Below are 20,346 nucleotides of genomic sequence, written 5' to 3'. Positions count from 1 at the left end.
AAAAAAAAAAAAAAAAAAAAAAAAAAGAGTTGAAAGGATTAGGAAGACCAAGAAATAATGTGGTGAAGATTTTTTTTTTTTTAAGATTTAAAAAAAAAATATTCCAGGAGCCAGTGATGAGAGCCTGGGGAACTATAGTGGCAACAGAAATCTATAAATAGGATTTTCCTTCTTCTGGTTTTACTTACTCAAGGAATTTTTTCTATTGGAAAAGTTCAGCCTTAATACCTTTTGTGCAAAACCTTGTCACCAAGAGAGGTACTAGTTTATTCAAATAAGGAAGAAAAATAAAAGGTACAGTCAGCAAAGAGTTCAACTTGACCTGTGGATGTGCTTTATCATTTCAGGTATTTGAAGATATTTACCTTGGTACACAACCCAAAATCCAAGCAATACTTAATTGTACTGACAGTATTTTCACATACATTTTTATCTTGGAGATGGGTCTGAAATGGGTGGCCTTTGGATTTAGGAAGTATTTCACCAGTGCCTGGTGCTGGCTCGATTTCATCATTGTGATTGTAAGTTTACCATCTCTGTGTCCCATGCAGGTGGGGGTTGAGGGGTGGGTGGGTAGGGGTGGAGGAGGGGATCACATGGGAGCTGCTTTTCCTGTGTGCTTTATATGAGTGCCTCTCCAAAATATTTTTCTTCACATTCATCCACCAGCAGTCCAGCCTTTCCTCGTTCCCATTCCTCATACGCTGCATCTCATATGCTCACCACCTCAACCCTTTCCATGATAGTACTCATTCACTTCTCTCCATAAGCACTGCTTATGTCTGATGTAAATCTAGGATAACTTTGCATATTTTCTACTTTTACTTCTCCTTCCAACTTTTCATTTCTTTTCAAGACTTCTCAAAGCAGTTCAGCAGCGAGCAGATTAGACTGGTCTCTGTCTTGATTGTCAAGCAACAAAGAGGATTATTCACATACATTTTTTCATTTAATCTGAACAACAATGTTCCAAGTTAAGCAGACCTATATATCACCTACCATATTACAGACAAGGAAACCTGAAGCTCAGAGGGTTAGCAATTTGTTTCAGGTGAAATTAGAATTCACACTTTGGTCTGTATGATGCTAAGGCCAGTAGTAGTAATAGTAGATCACATTTTTCCACTGCTTTCTCTGTACCAGAGAAAGCAGTACTTTGCCATATGCCTCATAGGCATTCTATCTTTTAGTTATCACAGCCTTTCCGTGTGGTAGTTATTGTTATTTTTCCCAGATACAAAGGAGTAAACTAAGTCATAGAGAGGCTAAGAAACATGTTCAAGGTTGCCCAGCTAGAAGTGATGGAGGTGAGACTCAAACCTAGTAAGCCTCACTCCAAAGCCCTTGATTTTAACATCTATCTATATCCTTGCTACCATGACCTAATTAGTTAGACTTTGTCCCTGCTATTTAAGGAAGTAGGTATGACAAATGCATAGCATAAACCGTGCGGTCAGCACACCACACTGGAGAGCCATAATTTTGTTGGTGGGCACAAATAAGCTGTGTGGTTCAGGAATTTCAGAAAAGCATCAGTGCCATTGGAGCTCCAACACAAGCAACCCCATGATTATCATGTCGATCCCTATGAGTTTCCAGAGTACTAATCACTCTATACCCATTATCTTATTAGATTATAGTGAAAAATGCATAAGACAATGGAAAGATTATTGGTATTTCTGATCTAGGACCTGTGGTTTACTGGCCTAAACTTAGGAGACTGATTCTAAATCTTCTTTGTTTACTCTCTTTCTGTGTAACCTCAAGCAAAGTGCTTGAAGTTTTGACATAAATTTTCGTATGGATAAAAATGAGAGTGTAGATGCTAAATTGCCCAAATTTGACCAGATACAAAATTGAAAACATAAATCTAACAATAGCCATTTAAATATCAAAACAGAAGTTGAATACCACACTTTCAAAAAGGATATTAGGCCCAGGTGGTTTTGAAAACAAGTTTAGCAAACTTCCAAGGAGCAGTGGCTATAGACTGAATGTTTGTGTCCCACCCCTGCGCCAAATTTGTATGTTGAAACCTAATCTCCAGTGTTTTGGTGTTTGGGAGGTGACTAGGACATTTATTCCTGAACCTTCATGAGTGGGATTAGTGATCTTATAAAAGAGACCCCACAGGGTTTTCTCACTCCTTCTGCCATGTGAAGACAGGGAGAAGATGGCTGTCTGTGAACCAGGAAATAGGCCCTCAACCAGACACTGACTGCCAGCATCTTAATCTTGGACTTCCCAGCCTCCAGACTGTGAGAAATTTCTGTTGTTTATACATCCAGGCTATTGTATGGTATTCTGTTATAGCAGCCTGAACTGACTAAGGCGAGCAGTTAACTCCAACCTTGTTCAAATTGTTACAAAGAACAGAAACAGAGGGGAGGCTCACAAACTTTTTTTTCTCTCCCGTTGCGGAGCACAGGCTCCGGACGCGCAGGCTCAGCGGCCATGGCTCACGGGCCCAGCCGCTCCGCGGCACGTGGGATCCTCCCGGACCGGGGCACGAACCCGCGTCCACCGCATCGGCAGGCGGACTCCCAACCACTGCGCCACCAGGGAAGCCCTCACAAACTTATTTAATGAGACAAACATAAAGTTGACAACAAAATGAATGGAACAAAAATGAGTAGAGCAAGAAAAGAAATAATCCTGTAAATATATATCTCTATAAATCCCAGAGAAAGCACTCAATAAGTGTGGTCCACTATTACTATTATCAGCCTTAGCATCATACAGACCCAATTCCACGTGAAACAAGTTGCTGATCCTCTGAGCTTCAGGCTTCCTTATCTGTGACGTGGTAGTGATGTACAACACTGCCTAATTCAGGGCATTGTCGTGCGGATTAAATGAGAGAGAGTGTATGTGAATACTCCTTTTATGTTGCTTGTTACTCAAGATTATATAAAATGATCTTTATAATTTTGGAGTAGGAAAATGCAAACACAAACACAAATACATACGTACATACATACAGACATAAGTTTACCTATTTCAAAATGTAAAACTTCCTTTTTTTCTTTTGTTCAACAATACCATTATAGTTAAAGACAGGCTAGACCGTGGAGACAGTATTTTCCATATACATAACAGATAGTTATTGTCTACAGTATGTAAATACTCCCTACAGATCAACAAGAAAAAGACAACCCAGTGTAAGAATGGGAGAAGGATGAAAATAGGCAATTCACAGAAGGAGCTCAAGTTGCTAATAAATGTATAAAGAAATACACACTAGTCATATCACCAGTTAGCACAGAAGTGCATATTAAAATGAGACACTTCTTTTTACTCATCAGATAGACAAAAGTTTTTAAGTTGGATAATATCTAATATGAGAAAGATTTAGGAAAATGGAATTTTTAGTCACTGCTAACTATCGTACAGTCAGTTTGTGGAAAGTTTTGCACTCTTAAGTAAAATTACAAATGAGCCCAATTTACAAACCCAGAAATACCACTTCTAGTTATACATTTAAGGAAAACTTTTGTGTATGTACCCAGGAAAAATGCACACGTCTGTCCAGTTTGCTATTGTTCATAGTAGCAAAGAAATGGAAATAATTTATATATTCACCAAGAGGGAATGAGTTAATAAAATATGAATATTTATATGCTGTAATATTTCATAACAGTTAAAAGGAGCAAACCATGAGAATACATATCAACATGATAGGAATCTCAAAAACATAGTGTGGAGTGATAAATGCAAATTAGGTAGAAATAAAATAAAACTAGTGAAGACATCCCCCCTGGAAGAATGCCGTAGAGTGGGAAAGAATGTGGATGTTTTTATGTTTGTGTGTCTCATCAATGTCTCCCAATTGGTGGAACAGAGACTGGGGGTGAAGTTCCAGGCGAAAGGGTGTACAATGCCCCTCTAGGAACATCTTCCCCACCCATGGTAACAGTCATTTAGTAAAGCCAGAACTGCTAAGCTTTGCCATCCTTTTCCCTCTGGCTAGGAACAAAGTAGGTGTATTTGTGGAAAAGCTGATTAAATAAGTCTCCCAACAGGCAATGCTGTCACAAACAAAAGAACAAAAAAACCTACTTGAAAAAACCATTATAAATAAACACATTTTGAATTGGTGGTGATTTTTTAAAGTTGGTTACAGATTTTAAAATCTGGTTATTCTGTCATATTCACTCAATTTCTCTCAATTTGCAAATATTTTACTTTTACAATGAGATTGACAGGGTAATTCACTTCCTGTCATGCTGAGCCACTCCCCTTCTAAGCTGAGCCTCTGAAGGGTCTGCATAATCAATAAGAATGGCTGAAGATCTGCAAACAGTGGCCTTCAACTTAAGCTCAGCAGGTTTGTTGAGTTTTAAGTTAGTGTATTTACGGAGTTTTCCAATCCTCAGTCCTCTCCCATTGGGAAGAAGTATGTTAGGAGAGAAAATTGGATTTAATTCTCCAAAAGGGAGCTATTTGAATGGAGGGAAATATTAGCAAACAAAGAATTATTTCTTCCTAACTTGATTTTGATATCATTTCAAACATATTGAAAAATTGCAAGAAGTATTGTAAAGAATACCTTATACTCTTCCCCCAGATTCACCAATTGTTAGCATTGCAGCCCGTCTGCCTTATCATTTTTTCTATTTTTTTCCCCCTAAACTGCTTGAGATTACGTTGCAGGCATCAGACTCCATTAGCCCTCAACATTTCAGTGTGTATTTCCTAAGAACAGGATATTATCTCACACAGTCACAATACAGTTATCAAGGTTAGGAATTTAACATGATCCAATACTAAAACCCACATCCATTTTCAAATTTTCTCAATTGTCACAAGGTTCTTTATGGCTAATTCACCCTACCCTCACACCATCACCTTTCCCCCCACCGCAATCCAGGATCAAACTCAGGACCTCACATGACTTATCATTGTCATGTCTCTTTGGTTTCCTTTAATTCACAACAATGTCTCAGCTTTTCTTTGTCTTTCATCAAGCAAATCATGAAAATGCATTGTTCTCACCCATATGGGCTCTAGCTTTGCCAGGCGAGGAGGAAAATAGCCTCTCACCTGCCCTCCCCTTCCAGCAGGGTCTGGCTGGTTTCTGTGTCTGGATAATCCACTGTGGGCACAATGAGTTTGCCTCTCAGAAAGACAGCTCTTAATCCCCACTGGGTTCTCTGGGCACCAAGTCAGGTGCACTACCTGTGGCTTCTTTTCTCACCAGGTCTCTGTGACCAGTCTCATTGACTTAAAGGTCTTGAAGTCCTTCCGGATTCTGCGAGCGCTGAGGCCTCTGCGAGCGCTGTCCCAGTTTGAAGGAATGAAGGTATGTTCTTCAGATGGATGGGAGGAAAGTCAGCTAGCAGGGAAAGGCAGAGAAGCCAACTGCTCTTCTTGGGCTGGGCTTCTCTTAAATTGCCAAGCTTTTCCTGGACTCCTTCCCATCCAGCCCACTGCTTAAAATTTCAGAGATGGAGAAAAGTCTAAGATACAGTCTTCACCTAAAAGTGCTTCTGTGACAGCCGAGATGGGCTCTGGCTTCCCTTCAATCCTAGGGTAGGTGTCCCATAAGTCTCGTAACACCATCATCAGAGGACACTTCTCAAGTGATCCTGTGGCAACAGAAAGGACCCATTATGTATGGAGCTGAGAGCAGGGCTTGCCGTGGGGTGTGGGTTCGGGGCTGGAATGTAAAGACGGGGCTCCAAGAAATCCAGCCCCACACGTTAGGCCCATCCTGGGAAGATCAAGAGCTTGTTGAGTCTCACACGTCTATTATATTTTTCTTCTGTTTTGCTTCCTTAAGGTGGTAGTTAACGCTCTCATAGGTGCCATACCTGCCATTCTGAATGTTTTGCTTGTCTGCCTCATTTTCTGGCTCATATTTTGTATCCTGGGAGTAAGTTTGTTTTCTGGAAAATTTGGAAGATGCGTTAATGTAACAGATGGAAACTCAGTTATAAATTACAACATTGTTGCAAACCGGAGTCAATGTGAAAGTGGAAATTTCTCCTGGTTCACCCTGAAAGTCAACTTTGACAATGTGGGAATGGCTTACCTCGCGCTGCTGCAAGTGGTAAGCGCTGTGGGTTTGTTTTTCACTCTGGGGAAAGAAACCTTACAAGAAGCATAAACCATTTCTCAGCTAATAAAAATACAGTGACTCTATTGAGATAAGAGAATCAAATCCCAGTTTCTCACATGGGAGCTAATGCCCTCTGGAATTGTTCCGCACCGAGCATCTCCAACCTTATTTTCTACTGAGCCTCAACCTCCAGGCGATATCCCATAAGGTTCTGGACCTCTCACTCTGTCCTAAAAGGTGCCTTGCTCTCCTGAGCTCCATCCAGAGAGACGTAGAGCCTCAGATGCTAAGCCACTCCATTAGTAACAGTTCCCTGTGGGAAGTCAGTCCCAGGTCAAATCGTGGTTGCAAGGTTTTGGACAGATAGTGCAAACAGATGTGGAATCAGGAAAGACCCTTAATCAGGCTCTTTGCAGCAGTTGGTTCATAGCTTCTTTAGCAATTTTTAAGGCAGAAATTTTCTCTAGTTTTTAAACTTCTTGTCTTGTGAAAATGAAGAAAAAAAAAATCCAAGACATCTATCCTTGAATTTCCTTCTGCTGTTCTTTTATGTGGACATTCTGTCCTGGCAGGGTGGGACATTGTCTTATGTACATCTGCCCACTGGACTTGGCTGGCTTTTGTATGGCACTTGTCTGTTGATGGCAAGTCTATAATTACGTTCATGTTTCTCTGCTTTCATTGCAGGCAACATTTAAGGGCTGGATGGATATTATGTATGCAGCTGTTGATTCCAGAGGGGTGAGCTTGTGTTCTACCATGCTCTAGAGTGCTAGGATCAAATCAGGAATATCATGACTGCATGGACAGCCCAGAACTTCCTGCATCATAATTCCAGTGGCCAGGATTCTTTGCCTTGTTTTCATTAGGACAAACACTATGAAACAGGGATTAAAAGGATTCTTATTCATCCTCCTATGAGTATTACATCCTAGCATGCTACAAAGTCAAGTCCTCTTTCTCCATACTGACCACTCATGTAGGAGGTGGAGCCAGAAGCAACAGAATCACAGGATGCCTTGATTTTCCTCTCTCACCTCTTCTTCAAGTGAGTGGAAAGGCAGAAGCCAAATTTCAAAGGGTACCTGCTCTTGACTGTGGGAGAGAGAACCTTAAGATTGGACTAGGTCTGAGCAAGAGACCCTTCAATGGCTCCAGGTTCCCCAGAGAATAGGGGATTTCTAGTAATTGCCAACTGTCAAATTATAGTTAAATAAAAAGTGATCATGGATTCCCAAGGTTAGAAGAGTACTCAGCAAAATAGTCCATTTCTACTTCCCAATTGGGAAAATTGAGGAATAGAAAGGAAGAATGTTGCCCAAAGTCATAGCGAGAACAAATGGTTGAATCAAGAATGGAATCAACATTGTTTATTTTTTCCTACCATCACACACATATGTATTATTGTTTGAGAGTATACAGAGTTGATGCCTGGCACATAGTAGATGTTCAGTACAGCTGGTAGTAGCAGTAGAGGTGATATGAATAGTGTTATAGTAGTAGTAGAGGCGATTTATAACAAAGGAAATGTTTAAAAATATTAATGTGCTTATTTTTTTGTCTATATGAATATATGAACTTCACCTCAGTTTACCTTAGACATCCATCTGCCTTGAGGTGGAGCTAGGGGATAGGGAGGAGATCTTATGTATGACAGAAGAAGTATGTGTCTTATATACGTTCCTTGAGTGAATGATGGGTGGGTGGAGGTGTGTGGAGGTGTGCCTGTCCTGATGTGGTCCTGGGATATCCTAACTGGTGTGTGCTAGTATAATGGCCTTTGTCTGTGTAGTCACAGAGCATCCTACTGTTCTCAAATATTGAAGCTGCAACTGGTGAAACCATGGGCCTTTCTCCTCCTTCAACTCCTCCTAGCCTCAAACACTGACTCTCTGCCATATCCTTCATATGGTCTCCTGGCTCAGCAGTCTACTCCCATCCCTTACTATGAAGCCCACAATGGCAGGCATATGGCTGTCAACCCCACGTCCAAGCCACGAGAACTAAAGAAGGTTCAAGAGACCACTGTCTGCCCAATTATGCTACTCCAGTCTCTTCAGTCATCCTGCCTGCCCAACGTATCCTAGGCCTTCCCAGCAGTAGTTTTCCCTTTGAAAAATACCAAAGTTGAGCCAGAACACACATTCTTTGCTCTCCATGTTCCCCTCGATTTACTGGGCCCCAAGCCCCCTCTCCAAACCCAAAGAAGGGAAAATCAGGACACACATCTCACAGCTCTGATGTTCTCTCTCTCTCTGTTTCTCTTTCTGACAGTTCCCTGGGTACAAGTGAGGTGATCCTTTCTGTGTTCCTCTTTCTGTCTGAACCTCTCTTTGCCAGATGATTAGCCTGCTGCATAATCTTGTTTTCAGTGTCAGATACTGAATATTAATGCTTCTTTCCATTACATTGTTTCTAGACTAATGCCTATCCCTAATTCAAACAAGTAGATGCTTCCAGCCAACTGGGACTAAGGTCAGGTACTCTTCAAGGCAAAAGAGAAAAATAATTGTTTCAAACATTTACCTCTAATACACTAGTCTGTATGGTGGGTTTTGAAAAACAAGTGTCATGAGTACATTCAACACATAACAGAGCTATCAACATTCATCTCTATCTTTGAATGTGATCGGGGAAAGAAAACAGAGATGCTCCTGCCACCTTTCCCCAAAATGAATAAAACCAATGACCATGTGAAGATCTTGGACGCTTTTGGTGATGCCTTAAGCTAGGGGAGCTTGATTATATTCCATTCTTGTCCATTCTAGAGCTTGATCATTCATCCACTCATTCAGTGTGTGTGGAGAACCTACATGTCACAAGCTATGCCAGGCACTAGGAATTCAAGAGTGACAGGATGCAAGCACAGGCTAAATACAGTAGTGAGCTCTGTTTGAAGGATATAGCCTTTCAGCAAGGGTTGGTAGTCAGTCTCCTGAAGTGAACATGTCCCTTCTCTGGTGGATATCTCCAATCTGGCTCCCTCCAATTATGCGTCCATACGGACATCCTAGAGACCTTTTCAAAGGACACATATGATCATGCCACTCTCCTCCGTCACAACCCTTCAATGATTCTCCATTGCTTAGAAGGAAAAGCCTAATCCTCCACCACACCCCCTCCCCACTGTATGGTACCACTCAAGCTGTGCTGGGGGAAGCTGAAAGAGGAGAGAGGGGCTCCCTGCAGGGCCACGGCTGACTGGAGGAGGCTGGGTGGTTAATGCAGCTGCTACCAGGCAGTTAAGATGGCTCATGTTTTTCTCCAGTAATTGTTTTCTTCTCTCATTTAAAAAATCCCTAACAGGAAGGACAACAGCCAAGGTTTGAGGAGAACTCATTAATGTATGTTTACTTCGTAGTTTTTATCATCTTTGGCTCATTCTTCACCCTGAATCTCTTTATTGGTGTTATTATTGACAACTTCAACCAACAGCAGAAAAAGATAAGTATGGGGGTTGTCCTGATTTGGTATTTTTACCTGCCTTCTCCAAAGAGCTTGAATGGAGCATAAATCTGTTCTAAATTGTTGTGCAAAGTAGCCTTTATCATCTGCATGAGAACAAAGAGGGAGCCTCCTGGAGAAGAGTCTTGAGGATAAGGCTGAAAAGGAACTAAAACAGCTGGGTTTTGTTAAATCATTGTTTTTACTCTCCACTCTACCCTCTTAAACAAAGGAACTCTAATAGAAAAATAATTACCAGGATTAGTATTTATGTCATATTTTAGTAACCTTTCAAGCGTACCTTGTTATCCAGGATAAAAAGAGTACAAACGATTCCCGATTTAGGATGGTTCAATTTACATGACTTTAGCTTTATGATGATGCAAAAGTGATACTCACTGAGTAGAAACTTTACTTCAGATTTTGAATGGTGATCTTTTCCTGGGCTAGAGATATGCAGTACAATACTCCCTTGTGACACTGGGTAGCAGCAACCACAGCTCCCAGTCAGCCACGCACTCACTGAGGGTGAACAATCGATATATACTTACAACCTTCTGTACCCATACAACCATTCTGTTTTTCACTTTCAGTACAGTGTTCAATAAATTACATGAAGTATTCAACACTTTATTATAAATTAGGGCTTGTGTTACATGATTTTGCCCAACTATAAGCTAAAGTAAGTGTTCTGAACATGTTTAAGGTAGGCAAGGCTAAGCTATGATGTTCAGTAGGTTAAGTGTATTAAATGCATTTCAACTTACAATATTTTCAGCTTACAATGGGTTTATCAGGATGTAACACCATCGTAAGTACAGGAAAATCTGTAAACGCTCCTTTTTCAATAAATTTGTGTCTTGCCTCTCAACACCCAAATCTCAGCAGATTTACTGAACTTACTTGGAAAGAAGATGGTTGGGGAAGAGACAGGTTTTTTTAGGGAGTTTTTTTCCCCATGCATTGTAACAACAGATATTTATTTTTCTGATTCTGCAATCTATAGGAGCATTGTAGTAAATGTGGAAAAAAAGGAAGAGAAGAAGAATATTTAAATCACCCATAAGATGACCGCCAAATAATAGCCATTTTAGATTAAGCCTCATCATCCTGTTACTTTTTAACTAAATATTTCTTTTACACCGTTGAAATTATGTAATATTTTAAACTATCCTCTCCATTAGTTATGAGTTCATGTCATGAGATCATCTTTGTTATAAGAATTTTCAGGGCTGAATTTCATCCCATATTAGGGATAGATCATAATTTGTTCTAATCATTCCCCCCACTCCCCTTTTTAAGGACATTTAGGGTCATTTCCAAATTTCTTGCTCTTCTGAAATAATCATGAACATTCTTAAAATCCTCTCTGTGTATCTCTGATTATTTCCTCAGGATAAGTTCCTAGAATTTAAGGCAATAAAGATATATTGTCAAATTACCTTTCAGAAATGCTGTTCTGGGTCCCATCCTTTTGCAAGATATGAAGATGCCTGTTTACTCTGTTCTAATCATTCTGACTTTTGTAATTTTTAATTATCTTTTCCAGCTCGATGGGTAAAAGTGTTATCTCATAGTTTTACATTCATTCATTTGACCGTTTATGAAGTTATATACTTTTTTACGGGTTGATGGCCATAAGTATATCTTCCTTGAGTTATCTGTTTACTGTCTTTGTCTCTTCTTAAAATTGACATTATCATCTTTTTCTTATGTTTTTATATAGTAACTCCAATTTGTGACTTGCTTCTTACATTTTTGTAATGACAGTTTTAACTTATAGACATTTAGCATATTTATGAAGTCAAACTCTCAATCTTGTCCTTTTTGGCTTCTTTTCTTGCATTTATATACTGAAGGCATTTCTCAGTCCTAAAATCAGGTAACTAAATATTCACCTTTGGTTTTCCTGATTGTTTTGTGGCTCTCTTATTTTTCTCTTATTGAACTTTTTTAATTCATCCACAATGTATCCTGATACTGTTGAGCTTTCTTAGTGTCTGCTGGGAGAATCATTCACGGTCCCAGGCAACTATATGGCTGCTGTTATTCAGGAGTGTACTATGTGGTGTCACCTCTGTAATATGCAGCTTGATTGCAATCAATACCTACAATTTGAATGTCAGGCCTTGTGATTTTAGATTTAAGTTTACATTTGAAATCACTGTTTTGATCAGTCCATAGCATTTTTGTTCTGTTTTGTTTTACTTTTTATTACAGAAAATTTCAAACGTGCACAAGAGTATGGTAGAGTGAACCTAAAATATCCATCACCCGGCACAACATTTATTGATTTAAGAACATCCTTATGCCATCTATGCCCTTACCCAATCCTTCCACCGGATTTTTTATAGAGCAAATCACAGATATCGTATTGTTTCATTCACCGATATTTCAGAACGTATCTCTTTTTAAATATAACTACAATTCCATTATCAAATCTAAAAAGTTTAATATGAGCTCTTTAAACTCGTCAAAAACCCAGTCAGTGTTCAAATTTCCTCCAGTCTTTTATTTTCTCAAAATCTGTATTCATTCTTTCATTGATTGAGTGACTGATATTAAAGTTTGTTTCTTTTCAAATTAGGATTCAAATAAGGTCCTCCCATTGGATGAGTTCCTTGCTCTCTGGAATGACAATATGTTCTAGGCCTTGTTTATACCCTTCCTTCCTCAGATCTGGAATCAGCCATTTCTCTAAGTTGTGCTGGGAGGTGGTGTTCCAAGACAGTCTGGAATGCTTATTGTGATTATTTTGAGACTTTTTCAGTGTACAGAGCTACTTCAAATTTAGGACTACAAGGAAGTATATATGTGGAAATATGAATACTCATCATTCAAATTTAGGACTACAAGGTTTTCACTTAACCAGTACATCTATATCTCCTCTTTTCCACACTGAGAAAACTGGTTCTCATGGGTACAAAAGATGATACCTTAAAATTTTCCATAACTACTCATTTTATTTATCTCACAACACACACATAGGACAGTCTCATAATAATAGTATTAATAGTATCATGATGCATAAGATTATTGAAGACACTTGTGTCTGCCAGGCATCCTGAAAAAACCTGGTTAACTTCTAGGGCTGTTCTTTTTTTCAATTTTATTTTTTTTTACTGTGCAAAACACTCATAACATCTTATCCATTTATCATCTTATCCATTTTTAGTGTACATTCAGTGGTATTAATTACATTCATAATGTTGTGCAACCATCATCACCATCCATCTCCATAACTCTTCATCTTGTAAAACTGAAACTCTACATGCATTAAACAATAACTCCCCATGCTCGCCCCCAGCCCCTGGTGGCTACCATTCTACTTTCTGTCTCCGTGATTTTGACTGTTCTCAGTATCTCATGTAAGTGGAATCGTACAGTGTGTCTTTTTGTGACTGGCTTACTTCATTTAGCATAGGGTCCTTAAGGTTCATGCATGTTGTAGCATATTACAGAATTTCCTTCCTATTTAAGGCTATGTATATACCATGTTTTGCTCTTTCATCGTTCTTTTGATGAACAATTGGGTTGCTTCCACATTTTAGCTATTGTGAATAAAGCTTTTATGAACATAGGTGTGCAAACATCTCTTTTAGGTCTATACCTAGAAGTGGAATTGCTGGATCATATGGCAATATGTACAGTACACAAAGGTTCTAATTTCTCTACATCCTCACCAGTACTTGTTTCTGTTTTTTCGATAGTAGCCATTCTAATGGATGTGAGGTGGTATCTCATTTTGGTTTTGATTTGCGTTTCCCTAATGATTAGTGACACTGAACATTTTTTTCATGTGCTTACTGGCCATTCATATATCTTCTTTAGAGAAATGTCTGTTCAAGCCCTTTACTTCTTTTTGAATCAGGTTGTTTGTCTTTCTGTTGTTATATTTTTGGTGTCCTCTATATATTCTGGATATTAATTTTTTATCAGGTACATGATTTGCAAATATTTTCCCCATTGTGTGGGTTGCCTTTTTACTTCATTGATAGTGTCTTGGACGCACAAAATTTTTAAGTTATTATGAAGTCCAATTTGTCTATTTTTCCTTTTGCCTTTGTGTCATATCCAAGAGATCACTGCCAAATCCAGTGTTGTGAAGCTTTTGTTCTATGTTTTCTTCTGAGAGTTTTATTGTTCTAGATCTTACATTTATGTCTTTGATCCATTTTGAGTTAATTTTTTTATATGATGTTAGGCACTGATTCAGCTTCATTCTTTTGCATGTTGATATCCAGTTTTCCTAGCACCATTTGTTGAAAAGACTGTCCTAGGGCTGTATATTTTTGGTCCATACTGGTGGTGTAAATTCAAACCCCACACCCTCATCAAGGCAGGCTTGGATTCACAAGTAATCAGGGAAGACTGGGTTTTTACCCATAGTACAGACTGAGACAGTGTTCTGGTTGTCTTCCATGGCCAACACACAGGTTTGGTTTTCTTCTTCACCCTTTAATGGCAGCACTTGGAGAGTTCCAGATTCACACAGGGCCCTTGGCCTAACCCCACTGCCTTCTCCCCATGACCCCCTTGTAGTTATTAAATCCCAAGATTCTTGTTTTTACAGAGATTAGCAAATGCCTTTAGGCCAGCCATGGCTTCAGGACTAATTTGCTACTCTTTCTTTTTGATCTCTCTTGATTTTCAGAGGATGGAGATGTTCCTCACTTTTGTGCAAGTTCAGCTCTGTCTTTTTTTTTTTTAACATCTTTATTGGAGTATAATTGCTTTACATGTTCCTCACTTTTGTGCAAGTTCAGCTCTGTCTTTTTTTTTTTTAACATCTTTATTGGAGTATAATTGCTTTACAATGGTGTGTTAGTTTCTACTTTAGAACAAAGTGAATCAGCTATACATATACATATGTCTCCATATCTCCTCCCTTTTGTTTCTCCCTCCCACCCTCCCTATCCCACCCCTCTAGGTGGTCACAAAGCACCGAGCTGATCTCCCTGTGCTATGTGTTCCCCGCTAGTTATCTGTTTTACATTTGGTAGTGTATATTTGTCAATGCCACTCTCTCACTTCGTCCCAGCTTACCCTTCCCCCTCCCCGTGTCCTCAAGTCCATTCTATTTGTCTGCGTCTTTATTCCTGTCCTGCCCCTCGGTTCTTCAGAACTGTTTTTTTTTTTTTTAGATTACATATATGTACGTGTTAGCATACGGTATTTGTTTTTCTCTTTCTGACTTACTTCACTCTGTATGACAAACTCTAGGTCCGTCCACCTCACTACAGATAACTGAATTTCGTTTCTTTTTATGCCAGCTATGTCTTTTAAAGGAATTCTGTTCCATTTTATCCCACATTTCTAGATGTTTTACAACCCCAATTTCCAGAAATGAAAATCTTCATTTTTCTATTCTTTCTTCCCCAGTAGTAAAATCATTTAAAGCTCTCTAATTTATTTTGTTTTCTGAGAATGGCTCTGGACAGATTTTTTTGAAATTTTATTAGTAGTGATATATGCATTCACATATTTAGGAGAATTTTAATTGTCACTTTGTAGGATTTTTTGTTTAAATTTTTGTTACTAATTTCTATTTTTGTTTCATTGTGGTTTGATTTACACAACTTGAAATATATTCAGTTTTTGTAAAGATTCTGTGGATGTTTGTAAAGAATTTGTAATCTTTGCTTATATTATAAAAAGAGAAATGTAACTGATAAAAGTAACATTTTTCCCTTCGTCCTTAATTTAAACCCTATGTCCTTTCAGCCCTCCCCCAGAGTCTCTTTCTGCTTCCCATTGGAATTTTAGGAATTGTTGATAGAAATGTAATATAACTTTAAAACTGTTTCTGAAAATTCAGAACTTGTTTCCAAAAATCCATTAATGATAATTAGCTCTCATCTTCTCCATATACTTAGGTGGCCAAGACATCTTTCTGACAGAAGAACAGAAGAAATACTATAATGCAATGAAAAAATTAGGATCCAAAAAACCTCAAAGGCCCATCCCAAGGCCTCTGGTGAGAGCACTTGATTGACTCTAAACACATAGATGCATTAAGTGGTTATGAGGAACTCAGATATCTGTAGTGCCATTCTCCTTTAATTTGTAAATTTATAGACTTTACCTAAGAAGTCAGTATGAACCCAGGTACACTGATGTATGGTTCAAGTCCTTCGGAAGATTAGACATTCAAATTCAATAGTAAGAGCTTGGGCAACAACTTTAATTTACCTTTTAGAGAGCACACAATAGCTGCTTAGTATATACTCATTGCAATGATGTGAATTTAGCAGTTAGTTTTAATTTACTCTTGGCCAATGGAAAATGTATTTATAATTTTTTTTTTTTTTTGCGGTACACGGGCCTCTCACTGTTGTGGCCTCTCCCATTGCGGAGCACAGGCTCTGGACGCGCAGGCTCAGCGGCCATGGCTCACGGGCCCAGCCGCTCTGGGGCATGTGGGATCTTCCCGGACCGGGGCACGAACCCGCGCCCCCTGCATTGGCAGGCGGACTCTCAACCACTGCGCCACCAGGGAAGCCTGAAAATGTATTTATAATATCTTTTACCAACTTTTTCTGGTATGAAGTTGAGGTCATGCATACTCACTTCCACTTTACAAGTATTTATGATAAACTTTCTATGTCAGGAACGTGCACACTTTTTCTGTAAAAGGTCAGACAGTAAATATTTTAAGCTTTGCAGGCCATGTGGTCTCTGCTGCTACTACTCAGCTTTGATGTTGTAGCACAAAAGCAGCCGTCGGCGATATAGAACAAATGTGCTTGGCTGTGTTCCAGTATAACTTGATTTATAAACACCAACATTTGAATTTCATATAATTTTCGTGTGTCAAAATTTTATTCTTTTGTGTTTTTCTCCCAAAAGTCATCCTGAGTAAAACCCATTCTGAGCTCACGGGCTACACTAAAACAAGTGATGGGCCATATTTGGCCTGTGGGCCATATTTTGCTGAATCCTGCCTTACGAGATACTAACAGGACTGCTCTGTGCTTACAGTCTAATTGAGGAGCTGGAATTTGAGAGCATTAGATTATAAAGTAATACAACAGGCACAGTTGGTAGCTCTGACAAGTGAGTTTGAAGGCTTTCAAGACAGGGAGGATCAGTGGGGCCGAAAAGTCTGGGAAAGCAGTATGGAAGAGGGGCTTACTATCTGATACATGTAGAGGATTTGGAGATTTTCATTCAAATATGAGACCACAAATTATCAAAGGTATGTTTAATTTCCTGCTATTCCCAGCAATCAGAACAGAGTAAAGTGCGTTCTCAGTAATTATTTGTTGAATAAAGGAGCATGTTTTCGGGCATACACAAAATCCATCCCACTAGGATTAAACAATTGTGTTGCACTAAAAATGTCTACAAATGTCAGGGCCAAGTGTTTAGAATTTATACAATGAAGAATTTTTACAGAAGGGTTAATGCTAAAATTATCAATATATTTGGGAAATTTTCATCTGACGACAGTATGTGGAACTTCATTTTACCTAAGTCAGATCTAGCTTTTAAGTACCAAACTCACTTTCTAGTACTAATTTCACTTTGAAGTTCTTATTTGAACTTGAGCCAACAAAAAAGACAGACAATTTTTATTTACATGTGCATGCTATGCAACAACCAACTCAGTACCAGTTGGTCCCAGATTTGGAATTAACTAAAAAACTCATGAGACACATATTTACCAGTTTACTTCATGAAGGATATGAAGCCAGCAGTGCAGCACACAGCCGAACAGAAGTTGCATTGGCATGGATGCAGCTTCTAGGCCTCTCCACTGCACTGGACATGCTAGGATGCAAGAGATGAGCTTGAAGTGGGCATGGACTGCTTAAACGAATGGAAGCTGCCACCTCCATTCCTTAACTATCTTTTATAACTTGTTTGTTGCATGGCTCGTCGGGGAGTAGGTGCTATCCCAAAACCCTTCCTGCATGGCTCACCAATCAAGATTTCACAATGAGTGATTCTGACAGCCACGTACAACTCACCAGTTAATGCCGAACATTTATCTTAACCTCTGTATTCCAGAGAGCAGTTTTGCATGAGATAAACCCAAAAGCATATCCCCTGGTGTCCCTGAGTTTGAGCTAAGACTTCAAATCAGCTGTTAGCCCTTAACTCACAACTTTACCTCCCCACAGATTTTTTTTTTTAATCTCTAAAGTCTACATATTATCTTTTGGCCTTTGGAACAAAGGAATAGCAATTGCATAGGGGGGAAAATACAGCTGTTTTAACCTGAGAAGTGATGGATATTCTTTCTAGCAGTAAGAGCAAGAAATCTGGAATAATTTCTGATTCTACCTGAGGCACCCCCACAAGGTAGCTTCATTACTGGAGTTAAAAATTATCCTGAGGTATAGGAGTCCCTGTATGTCTTAGAATGACATAGAATGTGTTTTGATCATCTACCACGTTTGGTAGCTTATACTTTTAATCTCCATTTTCTCAATATTAGAGTTGAACTGTAAGGCCAATGCTTACCGTTCCTTACATTTATTCTCAGCCCTCGTTCTGCTTCCCTGGAGAGCACCCTTAAAAGTATCTTTTCTCCAGGTCCTTTCTGACTTCCTGGATGCATTCTCACATAGAAAATGCGCTTGACCTTCAAGTTTCTTCTCCAGACTCCTTGATAAAAGCTTTAGGGCTCCTGGAGCAAAGTTTGAAAGACACCAACTTACGGGTAGTATCTTACCACTGCCGTCCTGACCCTCTTTCTTCTCATTGCCCTTGCTCTCCCTGAGTGATATCATTCATTCTCTAGGTTTTAGTTCATATCAGTACTGGTGCTGTTGTACTCCACATCTGCATTCCAGCTCTCTGCCTGAGCTCCAGACCCATACCTCTACCTGCCCATGTCCCTTGGATGCCCCACTGGCACCTCAAACTCCATGTGCTCAGGACACATTCATCATCTCCCCCCAGAACTCCTCATCCCCTGTTCTCTGGTTGTTTGAATGCTCCACCAAGCAGAAATTATAGCCTCAGCCTTAACTTTCCCATAACCTACTCCATTCAAACGTTCTCTGACTCCTGCTGCTTCTACTTCCATATTAGTTCTTAAACCTAAATGCTCATGTCTTTCTCCACTGTTACCACCACAGACCAACATCTTCTCTTGCCTGGATTACCTTAACAGGTGCCAGGGGTTATAAAGATGAATTCTTAGGGGGTCTATGAGGTTTCTAAATAGAATACTATATGTATACTTTGATTAGATGATATGTAATGTGAAATAATCTAATATATACATATAATGTAAAACAACCAGTGTATAGCCAAGTATGCCATACAATATCAGTGTCTGAGTTTGTGTTTAAGAAAAGTTTCCACTGAAGTAAAGAACAGAGTGGTGCGTTATAGATGTTAAATTAAAGAAAATAGTGGAATAATTGAGTCATTTCACTGCACATGGTAGATTAGACATGCAAACTTGAGTTAGAACCTGTACCAGAGCAATCAGCACATTTTTACTTTGGAGCAGGCCATCCATGTACAAACCAATATGCAAGTTCACCATCAGTAATAACGTGAAATAATCAGTTTTTCTGTTTCCATTTTTAGTAATCGTTGGATCAGAATCCCATTTATCTAGCCTTATCTTTAAGTGAACAAGAATTAGAAAATCGGCATTCAAGAATTGCTTGAATACAGAGTTTTGGTTAAGTATAAGGTCTGATTATTCTGAACTGACAAATGGAGGCTTGGAGATGTTAATTCTCTTTCGTCCAACATAATTATGTGAGCAAGTATTCTCTGCATTAGTATTATTGAAGTCAAAATACAGAAGCAGGTGAAATACAGAGACCGAACTTCATTTTTTACGATTAAATCCAACATGAGCTATTTTATTTCAGCAAAAACAAATCATCCACCCCATCAAAGTTATGTTGTTACTAAAAATTTAATTAATTTACTTATTTGGTTTCAAAATGGAATTAAAGCTATAAGCCTACAACTTAAAATCAGTTATCTAATTAAATTTAATGAAATTAAATGAAAAAATATCTATAGAAGAATTTCTTGCCCTTTAAAAAAGGTCTGTGCATTTTCCAAGAAACTGCTTTAATTGTAAGAGAGGACAAATGCTGCTGTATGTGCCTTTCAATGTATATGATTTCATTCCTACAACTCGAAATGATCTATGATTCCTTTTTTTTTTTTTTTCTCCTCAGAACAAATGCCAAGGTCTTGTTTTTGACCTAGTTACACACCAGGTCTTTGACATCATCATCGTCATCCTCATTTTCCTCAACATGGTTAGCATGATGGCTGAATCATATGGCCAGTCCAAAGCCATGGAACTCTTCCTTGAGCGTCTCAACCTGGCCTTTGTGGTCGTCTTTACAACTGAGTGTCTCATCAACATCTTTGCTTTGAGGCAATACTACTTCACCAGTGGCTGGAATTTATTTGATTGTGTGATCGTGATCATTTCTATCGTTAGTAAGTAAAATTGGCAGCCAGAGGGGCTTTATTCTAAAAGCCAGAAGTAAACTTATAAATCTTATCATTTGGAATTATGTCCAGAGTATCCACAAAGCAGAAAATTAAGCTTAATGTGATTTCTGAAAAAATAGACAGATGAACTAATGCCATTCTCTTTGGGGAGTTGCTAGGAGATACAGAGTAATTTCCATTCCCTTGACTATCTACACCATTGAAAGAGAGTTAAATAATTCTGTGGCTAATTTATTCAACGGAGATAGACAAAATTAAGATGACTTAAAAGTTTTTGTGGGGCTACCTGCTTTATCCAGGGAGTTGAGTCAAAGTTCTACCTTTCTTGTGCAACTAAAGAGCATTTCTTGTTTTAAGGATTTGGCATTTAGTTTCCATGTTTTTCCCTAGTTCAA

General features: G+C 38.9%; 1 protein-coding gene across 1 annotated transcript in view; it reads left to right on the top strand.

Annotated features, from left to right (window-relative positions):
* Positions 1-19,944, top strand: part of SCN11A (sodium voltage-gated channel alpha subunit 11) — a 66,551-nt gene extending 46,607 nt beyond the window's left edge. The window contains exons 19-25 of the mRNA XM_007468135.1: positions 348-521; positions 5,201-5,302; positions 5,783-6,052; positions 6,749-6,802; positions 9,368-9,509; positions 15,382-15,482; positions 19,666-19,944. Of these exons, the coding sequence (XP_007468197.1) occupies positions 348-521; positions 5,201-5,302; positions 5,783-6,052; positions 6,749-6,802; positions 9,368-9,509; positions 15,382-15,482; positions 19,666-19,944 (1,122 nt within the window). The remainder of the gene's footprint in view (positions 1-347; positions 522-5,200; positions 5,303-5,782; positions 6,053-6,748; positions 6,803-9,367; positions 9,510-15,381; positions 15,483-19,665) is intronic.
* The last annotated feature ends 402 nt before the right edge of the window (positions 19,945-20,346 follow it).

Source organism: Lipotes vexillifer, unplaced genomic scaffold, assembly GCF_000442215.2.
Source record: "Lipotes vexillifer unplaced genomic scaffold, Lipotes_vexillifer_v1.1 scaffold1770, whole genome shotgun sequence".
Lineage (NCBI taxonomy): Eukaryota > Metazoa > Chordata > Mammalia > Artiodactyla > Lipotidae > Lipotes > Lipotes vexillifer.
This window is presented reverse-complemented; position numbering and strand designations above follow the sequence as displayed.